Source organism: Artemia sp. Qi Xiang Cuo, chromosome 9, assembly GCF_049724085.1.
Source record: "Artemia sp. Qi Xiang Cuo chromosome 9, ASM4972408v1, whole genome shotgun sequence".
In the NCBI taxonomy this organism is placed as follows: domain Eukaryota; kingdom Metazoa; phylum Arthropoda; class Branchiopoda; order Anostraca; family Artemiidae; genus Artemia; species Artemia sp. Qi Xiang Cuo.
In genome coordinates this window covers 6,276,932-6,293,870 of record NC_142802.1, presented here as the reverse complement: position 1 = coordinate 6,293,870, position 16,939 = coordinate 6,276,932, and the positions used below count along the sequence as shown (strand labels likewise).

The 16,939-nt window shown below is 36.1% G+C and overlaps 1 protein-coding gene across 1 annotated transcript in view; it reads right to left on the bottom strand.

Annotated features, from left to right (window-relative positions):
• The window catches only part of LOC148948268 (EARP-interacting protein homolog), a 58,813-nt gene that overhangs the window by 18,807 nt on the left and 23,067 nt on the right, over positions 1-16,939 (bottom strand). The window contains exon 3 of the mRNA XM_089093851.1: positions 5,689-5,918. Within this exon, the coding sequence (XP_088949977.1) occupies positions 5,689-5,918 (230 nt within the window). The remainder of the gene's footprint in view (positions 1-5,688; positions 5,919-16,939) is intronic.

Below are 16,939 nucleotides of genomic sequence, written 5' to 3'. Positions count from 1 at the left end.
TTTTCAATCGATTTAGGTCACATATTTGAGACTAATGGAATGACTAGTTTAATAAAATCTTAAATAAGTTATCAAGGAGTAATTTAATAAAAGTATTGTAGATTGTAAAAAAAAATACATCATACAAATCGAAATCTAAATTAATTTATAATGCAGCCTTCATTTTAACAAAATCAAAGTCTATTTCAAAACACAATAAATCTGATAAGGCTACTAATGAGCATATTAGACAATATTTTTTACTTAGTTTTAGTTCTTAAAAAACAGAATATACTAATGTATCAATAATCTTGAGGCAGTGAGGAATGAAGATTGCCCTACCATATAATCTGGCGTACAAAGATAGTCCAATTTTAACATATAGATTTTCAAAAATGATTGGTCAAATCATTTTTAACTATAATTCAATACTTAAAAAACTTGACAGGGAGAGTAATTGGAAACAGGTTTGTAATTGCGAGCAATTTTTACCGTATGTCAATCAAACTTACGAGCATGTTGTAACGGAGTATTTGTCCATTATAAAGCATCTTGACCTTCAAAATATGATGAAAAAGGGGGCTAAATTCCGTCGTTCTTATCACATAAGGTCATCAAATATTATTAGTGGATTAAAGAATGATTTAAATTTATTTATTGATAGATGGTGCAAGAAGGAGAAAATTAGTAAAGACATATTTCAGAATTGGATAAATTTGATTTTGACTAGTGTACGAAATAGCATGTATAGAATTAATCCAACAGATTCTGAGAAAAATTCAATATTTTATAATTCCAATATGAAACAAGCAATTACTAATATACAGAACGAATTTGTGATTGTACCAGTTGATAAAGCTAGCAATAATTTCGCCATAATTTGTCAGAAACTCTATTGTGATATTTTATCAAAAGAGTTACAAACAACAAATACATACGAAAAGGCTCATATACAGGAGAATAGTTTAATTGAAAATATAGAAGAAAGAATTTTTAAAAAATTCAATATTAAAATAAATGATAATGATAAAAAGTTTCCTTTCTTATATTGGACGATAAAATTTCATAAAAATCCACCAAAACCACGTTTTATTGCTTGGGCAGCAAGGTGTCCAACCAGAATTGCAGCTACTGACCTATCTTTAATTTTAGGAGAAATTAGAAATAAATTTAAAGCATATTGCTCCGGAATTAAAAAAATTTCTAACTTTAACCCATATTGGAGTGTTAATAACTCGTTACAAGTGATAGATTCTTTGGCGAATGTTTCAGCTAAAAGAGTCGATTCATTTGATTTTACTAATCTATATAAAAATTTTTAACTTAATTTAGTATTCGAAAAATTGAAAATGGTCATAAAAAAATCTTTGCTTTTGTCTAATATCGGATTTTGGGAAATTGATACTTTTAATAAAAAAACCCGAAGGACGAATTTCTTTATAAGTAATGTTCATTCAAGTTGTTATAGATTGGATATGATATGTGATTTATTGGAATTTGTTCTATTTAATACTTTTATAAGATTTAATGGGAATTTATATAAACAAACTGTTGGCATTCCTATGGGTGGGAATACGAGTCCATTAATAGCGGACCTGTGTTTAAGTCAAATTGAATACGAATTTACGATTAATAAAAATGGCCCAAGTCATGTAAAATATAACCCTTCAAATAGTTAAAAATATCTCGACGATCTCTTATTAATAAATTGTACAGAGTTTATTGATATTTCATAAAATATTTATCCGCAAGAGTTAATTTCCGGAGCCTAGCTGTGGGATAGGACACTCTGGCCATTTGTTAGATTTAAATATTAATATTTCAGATAATAATGAATTAGTTTTTAAAATTATAATAAAACGGATAATTTTAATTTTGAAGTAATTAATTTTCCATTCCTTGAAAGTAATACACTTTCAAATATTACTTATTCAGCTTATTATTCCTAATTATTTAGGTATATAAAAATATGCAGTAATTACACAGATTTTAAAAATAGATGTAAAAAGCTGAGCGAAAAACTGATCTTAAGAGGTTTTTCTGCCAAAAAAATTAGTTGGCAATTCAAAAAATTTGGTTTTATGCATCATGAACTTTTAGGTAAATATACAAAAAATTATAAAGAAATACTGAATGATATTTTAATATAATTTCTCTTTCGCTTTTCTTGTTTGGAATTTTGAATTTGTAGACTGTTTTCAAACAAGCTTGAGGATCTTTAAATCTGTAATTGGTTCCGGATACCAATAAAAGACACATCTGGACCAGTCTTCATTTGTTCCAGAATGGTCTTAGCTCTGTGACTTCTGGGACTTTATTAAGGAAACAATGAAACACTTTTTGTGTGTAATTTTTAATAGCTTTACTAGTATGCCAGTATTTCACAAGTTTTACCTGACGTAGGGATACCATATAGATTTTATGGTAGAGGCTCCACTGTACCGGTTAAAGAAATTAAAGCTTCGAAACCCGTTAAGGCAGGTTGTATTTCTTGTGATGAGCCCCAATGGAAGGTTCTACTTGGAAATATTTCGCTAGGTTTCAGATGCTTCAGTTAATAAATTCACAAGGATTTATAATTCTTGATTATGAGTTTGCATGGATTTGAAAATTTCTATTCGGTTTATGGTGCAGTTATATTGTTTGGTCTTAGGTAGATGGATAGATGAGTAAGGTCAAAACCTCGTTCAAGTGCACATTTGTCTCAATTGCTGGATTAGGACGACAGTTTTTTTTTTTTTTTTTTTTTTTTTTTTTTTTTTTTTTTTTTGCCAAGTAATTACCTCTTAAACATAATATAGAATTTTTTTTCAGGTCCTGCTTTTAGCTGCAACAGTTAGTTTCCTTTTACAATAGGAAAAATCTTAACTTTTTAAGAAAAACTTGAATTATCATAGCTGGAATTTTTTTGACAGTTATATGTTCACAAAATTTACATTTGTATATATTTTCAGAAAGTCTCATGTCAACTCCTTTTTTCTACACGCTTCACAAAACTCCAATTCTTTGTGAAATCTTTTCTGAAAAACATGATTCACAGAAAGTACTTTTCACTTGTGTCTTTCTTATTTGAATTATATAACACAAAAAGACTCATGAAGCATATTTTCTGCGTAAAACTTGCTTTCCTTAATTTTACCTTAAGTAGGCCTACTGATGATGCTAAAAAACACTGCATCCCACCAACACCGCCTCAATATAAAACAATTCTCGATTTATACAAAATACCGTAGATTTACAGTACAATTCACGAGTCTTGACAAGCTTACCTCCCGGTCTCTCCCAAAGTAAATTTATATGCACGTGCCTGGTCACATATTTACGTTGCCTCGCGTATTTTTTTCTGGCATTTGACCAGTTACCAACGGGTTAAACGGGTTTAATACAATAACTAAATAAATACGAAAAAAAAAATTATTTAAATTCTGGGAAAAAAGGGAAAAGGTTAATCTCGGTACCAGTCAAGCTCTTTTTTTATGGTTTTATTGCAGCAACGTTTTGCACATCGCCGACGGAAGCACAGAGTAGAGCAGGCTGGTTTTATGCCTAGCCTATAAACGACAGAGCATATATTCTCCATAAGACAAATCATCGAGAAGGCGAAAGACTTTCGCCAGCAGGCCTTCATTGCTTATGTCGATTTCAAGGCAGCATTCGACTTAGTTGAGCGAGACTCTCAATGAAATATCCTTTTTAACACTGGCCTCCCGTCAAAATATGTCCACCTACTCAGGACCATGCATCAAGAGACTGAGAGCTGTGTGCAAGTGAATGGTATACGTAGCGCGTTCTTTCCAGTAAGAACAGGGGTCAGGCAAGGTTGTTCAGTTGCTCCTGAGCTATTTAACTGTATTAATGACCATGTTATGAGTTGCACAACGCGGAAGTTGAGCCTTGGACTTAAGCACGGAGACAAGAGTTGTCACTGATTGTGACTTTGCTGGTGACATAGCACTAGTCACCGACTCCAAGTCACGGCTGCTCGTGGCTCTATACACCCTTCTGGGTGAAGCTGCCAAGACAACACTATCCATTAACTGAAAGAAGAGGAAAGTCATGGTAGTTCAGCTAAAGCGTGACGCCGACAATTCTAACTTGGTCGCCAGAAACCAAATGGAAGTGTTTGACCACTTCACTTATCTTGGTTCTATCATATCATTGGATGGCTGTATCGACCATGAAGTTGCTGGCCACACGGCCAAGGCCTCTGCCGTCTTCGGTATACTGAGCCAAGTTTAGAAGAAGCCAATGATCAAACCAGCCACCAAAATGAAGATCCTTGGAGGGTTAGTCTATTCGATCCAGCTATACGGAGCTGAAACTTGGCCTACAACTGCAGCTGTCCAGTGCCGTCTCAACACTTCAATCTAAGTGGATTTGCAAAATCGAGGGAAGCCGATGGACAGACTTTGTCAGCAACGACCGTCTACGAAGTATGACTTCCCAGTCACCTTCGTCACAATTGGTTGCCGAGCGGACACTTCGTCGGTTTGGATATCTTTTGCAATTGCCTGCCGACACTCCGCCTCAGGATCTTTACGACTTTGAACCAACCAGTAGCGTCGGGAAGCGTCCAAGAGGAAGACCCGAGTTCCGGTGGAGTGATAGTATCTGGATTTTCCTGGACCAAGCTGGAATTTTGCTGTCTGATGCAGAGGACCTAGCTGCAGACCGCCTAACGTGGAGAAGGCTGACATGAGGATTATTTGTCCAATTGATCACCGTATTCAGATCAAGAGAGGCTCGTCCTTAACTAAATATCAAATTATTGTCTAGATGTTAGGTTTCGACAGAAGACAGCCGCCTGGCACTCTAACCAACATGGATACAATGACTGTTGTTGTATTATGTAAGTTTACAAGTGCACAAAATTATATACGTGTGTATTTTACGATAACCCAAATAAAAAATGACGATCAAACTTAAATAAAACTGAATTTAACTTATAATGTAGCTAAATTTTATAAAACTTAATCTTTTCCAAATAAAACCAAATTTGGTTTAATACAGAGTTTGCAAATGCCTAATATCATGATAATTTAGACAATGTTTGGCTCACTAATAATGAAGATGCAATTAACTATTAAATACAAGAAAATTAGCTGATTTTCAATCAAAGTCTTGGGAAAAGAACAAGTAATGAGTACATATGCACAATAAATCAAAATTTGAAATAAAATCTTCTCTTAACTGAAAAACAAAAGTTGATGGTAGAATCGTCATTTCATTCAAGAATTTTTTTCCGATTCATATTACTATTCTGACTCTAGAAAGAGGCCCGATTTTTATGATTCCCAATACTGGAGCTCCCATCCTCTTGACCAGAAAAGTTGGGAAAAATAGCGCAAATATGAGAAAATCTGACTAAAAAACGCACGCTTTGAAAAAGAAATTTACCCACTTCAGGGAACTTACTCTCTTTCCTATACAGGAACGTACTCAGGAACACATTTCGTGGGGGAAGGGGTTTAAGGGTTATGACTTGGAAAAAAAAGACCATGATATAGAAAATAAATACAATTGTGCAAAAACCACAACACTTTGTAAAAACCTAATTTAGAAATTAGGGAAGGGGGTAGGGTGTATTAGCCTCCTGCATATGTTATGTGTGTACAACTTAAAATGAGCCCAGATGAACAATGGATTTATTGCCATCCTTTAAACTAGCTTTTTCATATTTAATGATACACAAAATGGCCATTGACTTACAGTGGGTGACGAAGTTGCCATACTCCAAATAACGAGATTGGCGTCAACGGCCATAACAGCTTCTGAGCCATTAGTTGGATGCCACTCAAGGGATCTCACATTTTTTCCAATTTTGTGAGTTTCAAACAAGGAAACAGTTTCGACAAATCCTGAGCTCTCTGCTATTGGATTATTAGGAAATTCTGAGTTTGGAATTCTAAAAACTCCGGCCTTTAATGAATTTGACGTGTCTGAAAAATAAAAGATTAAATATATTAAAACAAATTAGTGGGATTGAAATCCTAAAACAAAAACCTTATCTGCAATCTAGCATCTAGTTTCAACACTAAATTGGTACAGTAGCAAACTATGTATAGTGGCAAAGAAAACTAAAACTACAGCAAGGGGAAATAGTGGTTTTTTATAAAAATATTGCTGTTTTCCATTAAAACAAGCTTTTACAAATATTTACAGCCTTAGCAATCTTGCATTGGTAAACAATTATTCTTGCATTTGATAATCTTAATAATAGCAATCTTACATTTCAATCAGGGGTTTCATGTCATGGTTACCCGACTCTGGCTTAAAATATCAACCATTAAATTCTGACATTCACAAAGACAACTTAAAAAAATAATTCAAAATAAATAAATCTAGTTTTCAGCGTCATCGTGTCTTTATAAATTTATTTTAATAATTATTAAGCTGTTTATTTATACATTCATCATACTTAATTCAGCTGAATCAAAGAGCGATACTAATATTTATGTGACAGCATTGGCAAAATAGTTCCTAAATTACCAATGGATTGGTAGTGGATTTTATCAAACTGAGATATAGGCAATAATGCAAAAATCTACTTTTGGGGTTCTGAAAAGCTTTTCAAAAACGGCTATTGGAAGACTGTTAGCGGCTATCAGATATTAAACATCCGGTTCTGGCACTTCCATGGACAAAGTCAAATCTTCCAAAGAAATAAATTCAGCTTCTAGTCACCCTTTCCTTAGAAACCCATTTTTAGCAATTCTTAAGTTTTTTATTTATAGGCTACATTTCTCATACATGGTACAGCTTTATCGACATGATATCTTTATAAACTCCGCTAATGGAGTCATGAAAAGCTTTTGGAAAGTGGCAACAAAGTTTCGATAAAATGCAAAAAATTTTTGGGTCGTTTTTTTTTCCTAAAAAAAGTCGTTATACTAACTCTATAACTTTATTCTCGAATGCTTCTCATAGAAAAGTCCTTTCAATTAGCAAAATATTTTTGTGTGACAATACTGGCAACATACATTGCCATACAAATAGGTATAGGACACTGATAAATGTAGATACGAAGATTACTGCACCAGATCCTTAAGATAGAAAACGGTTGTCTCAATGCGTGCATCTCATCTCTAAGCACAGAACCCAACTATTCTCTAACGAACGACTTAGAGACTTAATTTGAATTAGTTGAATAATATATAATTTAAAAACCAGTTCTTGTCAGAACTGGCAGTTTATACCACTTTTTCATGTCCAAAAACCACCCTTAATGTTAATAAAGCAAAGAAGAAACAGTGCCCAATAAATACATCACGAATTCCTAAAATAAAAGCTCCCGATATCACGGAATTGCCACTTGAATTTATGTTAGCATTTGGTTGAATTAAAAAAAAAATCGTCTGCTGGGAGCGGTTTTGCCGAAGCTGTTTTTCCAAAATTCCGAGAAACACCAGTTTGAAAATTCTGGCATTTGTATCTCAGATTCGGCTGTAGCTAGAGCGCTGACATCTTACAGCTATGTCAATTAGAACATTTAAAAGAGAATATTTTTTTTCTTTTATACAGAATAGCGTTTCCGAATCTGTTTCTCCAAAATCCCGAGAAAAACAAGTTTAAAAATTTCGACTTTTGTATCTCAGAATCGGTTGTATATAAAGTGGTGACATCTTACAGCAATGTCAATTAGACTACTCAATTTTTTTTTTTTTTTTTTTTTTTTACGCAACATAACGTTTGTAGCTTAGTTTCGACAAAAACTGTTATTTTCGGCAAAACTACTCTCAGAAGAATAGATTTTTATCGAACAGCTTTCATACTTGTTCTTCAAAATAAAATTGGCCTGGAATCTGTCGAATATGGAACTTCTTTCTTTGTTTTCAGGGTCCTTGGTTTAGTTTGTTGAAGTGTTTCTCTAAATTCAGATGCTGTCTCTAAATCAAAATTCTTGACAAACTACTTTTACCCTTCTATAACTAAACTATTGCTTAGAAGCAAGCGTTAGGAGAAAATAGCACTTTATTGCAGCACGATCATTCTTTTACTTAAAATGGACAAATTAAAACATTTCCGCTAGAATAAGCTTTATATAGTATCTGCGAGCACGATGATTAAGACTGCACAATTGGCAGCTGCGTGCAATACAGACCAAAAACAGACGAACAGATAATTTTGATGTCTGGTCTAGTTGGAAGGTAGATTGCTTCCTATACCCAATCCTGTTTGCTTTAAAAGGAGTAGAAATTAATATGAGTAGGCTTCTAAACCTAAAGCTTTCTAAAAGCCAGGATATAATTTGTACTTTACTGAAAAAACTCAAATGAATTTACTGAAAAAAATGTGCATTTCTTTTTCAGGAGTATAATATTACTTACAAATAGTTTCCAAAAAACAAACACCAAGGAACATTTCTGCTCGGTAGGCCAACTCCAACTCCCGACAAATAATTCAATATAAATAGACAAAAACAAAACAATATCACCCGCCCACGGGCTGACCAAAACCCACAACCAAAAATTTCATTATGGCACTACTAAAAAAATCAAAAAAAAATCAAACAAATTGATAAATATTATTACAAAATCCCTCAATTTTCCCTGGAAACTACTTCGGTAATGCTCACGCACAACCCCAATTGGTAAATGACTCCAGGACTAAGTTTAATAAATATATGTTTTGGGTTTCGTTTATTTATTAATACTGATTTGTGGTAGTTGTATGCTTGGTAGATTATTTGACTCTATTTTTGTTCATTTTGGTTTAATGGAGTTCTTTACTTTTTAAAAAAAATATTTTGAGGAAAAACTTTTTTTTTAATTAATTTCTGTTCGTTCTATATTGACATAGTGTTTGTCAGGGAGAAAGAATGAACATCCTTTATAGTTAAACAACCATCCCTTCCATAAAAACCTTAATTACCCCTGGGTGCTGCTTACAACCCTTGCCCCAAATATTCGGGGATTGTTTCAATCCCAAAAGCCATGTTATATGATATTTAGACTATTTTGAATAAAATAACCATCTCAAAATTTCTATTAGACGCATTTTGGGAAAATACGACGTGTGTGTGTGGCGGGGGGTAGTTACCCTCTTATCACTTTGACTCTTAAAAAGAGCAGTAGAGCGTCTGATTATAAATCCAATGAGCCCTCTCCGAAGTTTATATGACCACGCTTTCTATAAAACCTTATATGTCCCCAGGGCATAACTTACAACCCTTGCCCTGTGGGCTGAGTGAATTTATTATCCTCAGACATAATTTCCAGACCTTTCTGATACGCTGAACAAAATGGCTATCTCAAAATTTTGATTGGAAGTGTTTGGGGAAATGATGGGCGTGGGGAGAGGGCCACTTGCCATCTGGTCACTTTCGACCAATAAGAAACGCACTAGTCCTCTCAATTTCCAATCAAATGAATACCTTTTGAAGATTATACGACAAAAATCTCCATAAGACCATTATATGCCCCAAGGGCATAACTTATGACCCTTGTCCTGAGGGCTATAAGGCGAGGGTTTTCATCCTCAAAGACATGATTTCCAGACCTTTCAACTGCGTTGGACAAACTTGCCATATCAAAATGTTGATCGAAAATGTTTGGGGAAATGATGGGCGTGGGGGGGGCGATTCTCCCTCCAATTACTTTCGACTATTAAAAAGGGCAATAGCCCTCCTAATTGCCAATAGATTGAGCCCTTTTTGAAGTTTTACGACAAAGCTTTCTAAAAAAACATTATATGCCCCCAGGACATAACTTACGACTTTAGCCCTAAGGGCTGTGGGGGGGAGGGGTTTGTCAAACTCAAAACATAATTTCCAGACCCTTCAATTACGTTAAACATAATGGCTATATAAAAACGTTTTTAGGAAATGTTTGGGGAAACGATAGGCGTGAGGGGGGCATTCGCCCTCCGATCGCTTTTGACTATTAATAAGGGCACTATCTCTCTCAATTCCCAAATGATCAATAAGGGCACTATCCCTCTCAATTCCCAATTGAAAGAGCCCTTTTTGAAGTTTCTACCAAAAGGCTTTCTATAAAAACCTTATACGGCCCAGGGCAAAACTTACAACCTTTGCCCTGGGGGCTGTGGAGGGGTTTGTCATCATCAAAGACATAATTTCCTGACCTTTCAACTACGTTGAAAAAAATGGTGATTTCAAAATTTTGATTGAAGGTGTTCGAGGAAATTGTGGGCATGAGAGGGGGGTTAGTTGTCCTCCTGTCACTTTCGACTATTAAAAAGGGCACTAGCCCTTTCAATTTCCAATCGAATGAGCCCTTTTTGAAGTTTCTATGACACCACGTTCTATAAAAACTTTATATACCCACAAGGTATAACTTACAACCCTTACTCTGAGGGTTTTGGGGGTTTGTTATCCTCAAAGACCTTACTTCTAGAACTTTCAACTACGTTGAAAAAGTAGCTATCTCAAAATTTTGATTCGATGTGAATGGGGAAATGGTGGGCGTGAGAGGCGGGTAGTTGCCCTCCAATCACTTTCTACTATTAACAAGGGCACTAGCCCTTTCCATTTTCAATCGAGTGAGCCCTTTTTGAACTTCTACAACCCTTTCTATAAAAACCTTATAAGGCCACAGGGCATAAATTACAACCCTTATACTGAGGGCTGTGGAAGGGGGGGGGGTGGTGCCATCCTCAAAGACCTAATTTCCAGAACTTCAAACTACGTTGAAAAAAATGACAATCTCAAAATTTTGATTGGATGTGTTTGGGAAAATGGTGGACGTGAGAGGGGGGTTTGTTGCCCTCCAATCACTTATGCCTATTGAAAAAGGCACTAGCCCTTTCAGTTTCTAATTGAATGAGCCCCTTTTGAAGTTTATATGACAACGGTTTCTATAAGAACGTTATAAGCCACCAAGGTATAAATTACAACCCCTGCCATGAGGGGTTTGGGGGGTTTGTCATCCTCACAGATATAATTTCCAGAAATTTCAAATACGTTGATCAAAATGGCTCTCTCAAAATTTTGATTGGATATGTTTGGGGAAATAGTGGGCGTGAGAGGGGGGTTAGTTACACTCCAATCACTTTCGACTATTAAAAAGGGCACTAGCCCTTTCAATTTCTGATAAAATGAGCCCTTCCTGAAGTTTCTACGACAACACTTTCTGTTGAAACCTTATATGCCCCCAGGGCATAACTTACAACCCAGGCCCTGGGGGCTCTGAGGGGGTTATCATTTTCAAAGACCTAAATTCCAGGACTTTCAACAGCGTTGAACAAAATGAACATCTCAAAATTTTTATTGAATGTGTTTAAGGAAATTGTGGGCGTGATAGGGGGGTTAGTTGCCCTCCAATTACTTTCAACTATTAAAAAGGGCCTTTCACTAGCCCTTTCAATTTTCAATCGAGTGAGCCCTTTTTTGGTTTTTACGACAACGCTTTCAATAGAAACTTTATATGCCCCCAGGGCGTAACTTACAACCCTTGGCCTGAGGGATCTGAGGGGGTTACATTTTCAAAAACCTAATTTCAAGGACTTTCAACTACGTTGAACAAAAAGAATATTTCAAAATTATTATTGGATGTGTTTGGGGAAATGGTGGGTGTGATAGGGGGGTTAGTTGCCCTCCAAGCACTGTCGACTATTAAAAAGGGCACAAGCCCTTTTTAATTTCCAATCGAATGAGTCTTTTTTGAAGATTCTACGACAACGCTTTGTATAAAAACCTTATATGCCCCAAGGGCATAACTTACAACCCTTGCCCTGAGGGGTGTGGGTGGTTTGTCATTCTCAAAGACATAATTCCAGAACTTTCGGCTAAGTTGAACAAAATGGCTATCTCAAAATTTTGATTAGATGTGTTTGGGGAAATGGTGGGCGTGATAGGTGGATTAGTTGCCCTCCAATCACTTTCAGGTATTAAAAAGGGCACTAGCCATTTCAATTTCAAATCAAATGAGCCCTTTTTGAAGTTTCTACGACAGCGCTTTCCGTAAAAACCTTATATGCCCCCAGGGCATAACTTACAACCCTTGCCCTGAGGGCTGTGGGGTGAGTGTCATCCTCAAAGACATAATTTCCGGACCTTTCAACTATGTTGAACAAAATGTCTATGTCAAAATTTTGATTGGATTTGTTTGGGGAAATGTTGGGCATGAGAGGGGGGTTAGTTGCCCTTCAATCACTTTTGACTATTAAAAAGGGCACTAGCCCTTTGAATTTCCAATCGAATGTGCCCTTTTTCAACTTTCTATGACAAGGCTCTGAATAAAAGCCTTATATGCGCCCAGGGCATGACTTACGACCCTTGCCCTGAGGGCTCTGGGGGGAGTGTCCTCCTCAAAGACATAATTTCCAGATCTTTGAACTACATTGAACAAAATGGCTATCTCAAACTTTTGATTGGATGTGTTTGGGGAAATGGTGGGCGTGGAAGAGGTGTTAGTTGCCTTCCAATCACTTTTGACTATTAAAAAGGGCACTAGCCATTCCAACTTCCAATCGAATGAGCCTTTTTCGAAGTTTCTACGATAACTCCTTCGATACGAAGTGCCCTGGTCAAAAGGAAACAAATAAAAATAATACATTGTGCCAAAATTGTTCTTTACTTAGGCGGACGGCTTAATTCAGAGAAGAGAAACAACACAACAGTGAAGAGTATGCGGAAAACGCCTCCCCAGCCAACTTTCAGATTAGTTCGAAAAAGACGAAGCCGATGTCAAATGGTACCATAATTACAATTGCAGATTGTCTTAAAGTGACGGGCGTCGGATTTTGAAGAAGCAGAGCCGGAGGTTTTTATAGGAAGGGGGTGTAGACTTTGCTGCCCCCTGCTTCACCATCAAAACTGCAAATATTGCAGTTTTTGCCTATAAATACTACAATTTTAGCTTGTTTTGCCCCCCCCCCCGGTGTGATACCCGGCTCTTGCTCCCCTTTGCCCTCCCCTAGATCCGGTCCTGTGAAAACGTTGGTGAATTTAGACACCTGGGGCATATATTAACACAAAATCAGAACTATGATAGAGACGTATTGCCTACGAAGATCCAGAAATCTCACAATAAATGTTCGGACACACACGAATATTTTCTCAAGCAATGTTCAATAGTAGCGTCATCTCTGCGCTGACATACACATTCTGTTCTACGAGTTTGTCTAATTATCGAGAGAAGGTTGACTGGCTTTGAGGGGTAGTTGCGAATAGTTGGGTTGACGGGATAAGTAACACTCCAACCAAGGTATTCACTAAGCAGCCAAAAATAAATAATGAAATCTGGCTTAGAGGATGAAAATACTGGGCCACATGATTCATATGGGACAAGCACGATTCCCCGATGATATCTGGTGTTGTCCTTCACTGGGACTAAGGAAGAGACGTAGACAATAGAACACGCCTGGCCGTGCCCTGCAGTCATCTCTAAATGAATTACGGTTTTGGCCGAGTATTATTTGATATGGACGTGTGCTGTTGATAGCACAACAGCACACGTCCATATCCACACCTGGAGGCAGCTGTTGCTGCCTCCAGGTAGCTGCCTCCAGGTGTGGAAGAAACCAAGTCTAAGCAAGTATTGAAAATATGCTCTCCATCCCAATATACCTTAAAAATGATGAAAACTGAGACAAAAACGACAAGAGCATGTGCTTTTGCGTAAATAATATAAATTTGCTGACTTATCTCCTTACTTAACTAACTAAACATGAAATTATGCAGTAGTTTCATTTTAGTAACCTGGTATGGTTAAAACTTGAAATGCAAACCGTCATCTTTAAGAGAGTTTCATTCCATCATATGTTTGGGAGAAGACGATGCAATGAAACTAGCAATCAAAACATAAAATTCTACGAAAATTACAATTTTTTTGAAATTACTATTTTTGTATTACTAAATTACTATTTATTCCTTATATATTATACTTATATAGCTATATATAAATTGTACTTATATAGTATATAGTATAATTATACTATATATTACTTATAATAAATTACTATTAGCAAAAATTACTATTTTTTATTACTACTTATTACAAATAGTCAAAAACCTGACCATTTTTGGGAGCAATTGCTATTTTTCCAAAAAGTTGATGGCATACTGAACAAGAAAATATTTCAGCGGGATTTGTAAAATAACTGCTAGTTTGTCTCTGTTCAATAAGAATTAACCAACACTTCGAAAGTAGTGCTGCCTAATCTCTTCAAGAGCACAACCAATATAAATCTAAGTTATTAATAAATAGAGTTAATAGTATGAAAAAACATTAATTAAATACAAATTGGACTAATCAAGGATCAAATAAGTGCTTCTACTTCTTCCTTAAGAGCCCTTCTAGTCATTTTTACCCTCCTTCCTATCCTTCTACTACTCTTTCTAATCTATGCATGCTTATGAGTTATAAAACAATACATGCTAGATAAGATAAGATGTATTACTGAAAGACGGCTATCACATGCCCAAATGGGTCAAATTCACACTTTAGTGTCAATAAACAAAAAAGAACCAAAAACAAACAACAACGAAAAAATTATAAAAGGGTCAATGTCAAATGCGTAAAAATGTCAAAATCAATTAAAACTCATAAAGTAAAAGGTCAATGCCGAATCAGCAAAATTTCAAAACAAACAAAACTCGCAAAATTAAAAAAGGACAAAAATTAAAACAAAAACAATTTAGTTATGCAACCATAAAATAGAAAGCTCGAAATTTGTAAAATAAAAGTTAAAATTATAAGGTAAAAAGGGAATAAAGGGGAGATGAGGAGATTCAATGATTGAATATGTCAACAATGTAAGGCATAAAAGTTTTTCTATATCTTTCAGTGGAAACTTTTATTGGGGCAAGGAGGGGGATTTTTGTTGAAAATAGACAAATGCCTAGAGACCACGGCTGAGTCTTGGATTTTTTTTTTTATTGTCAGTGTTTGGAAAAAATAACAAAAGGGGCTGATATCAGATATATGATAATATAAAATTTTTGATATCAGATACATGATGATGACAGATATCTGATATCATCATATAACCAATTCAAAGCTTAACTCTTTACCCCTCCCAAGAAATTACAATTGCCTTTAAATTCCTCTCTTATGACCTCTTGCCATACTTTATTAGTATTGGTATTGCCAGTGCATGGTTAGTATGCGTACTTTATTAGTATTGGTATTGCCAATGCATAGTTAGTATGCATACTTTATTAGTATTGGTATTGCCAATGCATGGTTAGTATACATACTTTATTAGTATTGGTATTGCCAATACATAATTAGTTGTTGGAACAGAGCAATTTCAATATTTTGGCACAAATCGCCTACGAGGCTATTCCACCGATTGCCAATGAGGTATGGTACCAATGAGGTATGGTATATATATATATATATATATATATATATATATATATATATATATATATATATATATATATACCATGGCCTTTGCAAAACAAGTTATGGCCTTTGCAAAACAAAAGTGATCCGTTTATCTGGCCTCCCCCAGGCCATTCAGCGTGTTCCCATGTAGCTATAAGGGATCGCCCTACAGATATGTAGAGTTCCTCCATAGGATGCTCGGACCAAGGGGGGACTTTATCCCTGGGGGTCCATAATAGAAACTGCACCCTCGCACAGGGACATAAATATAGGTGGAGGAGGAAGAAGGCCCCTCAAATGTACACTCAAAAGGGCCCACTGGTTTCTCCACAAGTCCCATGAGTTGCAAACCTTCTCCCAGTAATGTGTTAAATTGCATGATGATGCAGAAAACCATCGCGGGAGGATCTTCTATAGGAGGACAACTGCGGTAAGGCGGAAGATCAAGATCTATGGACAACGGCCTCTGTAAAGGGCTTCCTCAACCTTTCGGGGTACCTGCAAGACTAGAGACCTTGCGGTCAACTCTATTCCCACTTGAGGAGTGGCACCCCTCAAGGAAATTATAGCCTAGTAAACGACACAGCATTCGCACGGGATTATGACTAATGGACAATTCTTCTGGGCTTGGTATGTTTTGATGGGCGTCTTTGGGCTGAAAAACCTCTTCCTAGCTGATTTATCTATTACGGGTTGCCTCCCCGTAGTAGCATAATATTTGTAGGCATGAATATATAATGAGACGGAGGTAGTAAGCTTGAGACTGTCTGTTCAGGATTTTTACTCTTGTTGATGGAAGAGCATCGTCAAGTGCTGAAAACCATGTTGTGAACAAGATGGGTCCAGAATTGCACAAAACCTCCATTCATAGAGGTCCCAAGGACTTGTTGCTGTCCAGTTCTAAGCCGGTTTAAGCACTTCGGTCTAGACTTGAGAAGATATGTGATCCCCGTCCTGCACTGGTATCCGGGATCATTGCTTTTCCTGAGGCGAAAATAATTTCAATGATTTAAAGAACATGAAAATTGGAACTTAGAATATTACGACATTAAAAAATGACTATCATATCGACATTTTGACTGACGAATTTAGATGATTCGAACTGGATTTATTAGGAGTTTCAGACACTCATATCCCAAGGGTAGGAAGCATGAAATTAGGTGATATAGAATTTGTTGACCCAGGCAGGAAGGTTGGGCAACATAGACAGGGAGTAGGGCTCATTATGAATAAGGAAGCTGCTAAGTCTTGTTTAGACAGGGAAGGAATTAATAACAGGATACTAATCGCTCATTTTATGACTAGAAAGTTCAGGGTGTCAGTTATAGTAGTATACGCCCCTGTAGAACCGACTGACGGAGATACTAGTGACTCAGATGAATTTTACTTACAGTTACAGGAGCATATAGACAAGGTCCCAGGTAGAAATATGATGTTATTATTGGGAGGTTTTAACGCCCAGGTTGGTAGAAATAGGGATAGATGGTATCCTAGCCTAGGTAAATTTGGTGTAGGAAAAGAAAACAGTAATGGATACAGACTTTTGCAATTTTGTAGATATAACAATCTAGTTATAACCAATACGGTGTTTGGTCATAAAATGGTTTATAAGTTAACATGGTATTTACGTGATGGTAAGACAGCAAACCTTATTGATTATGTTATAC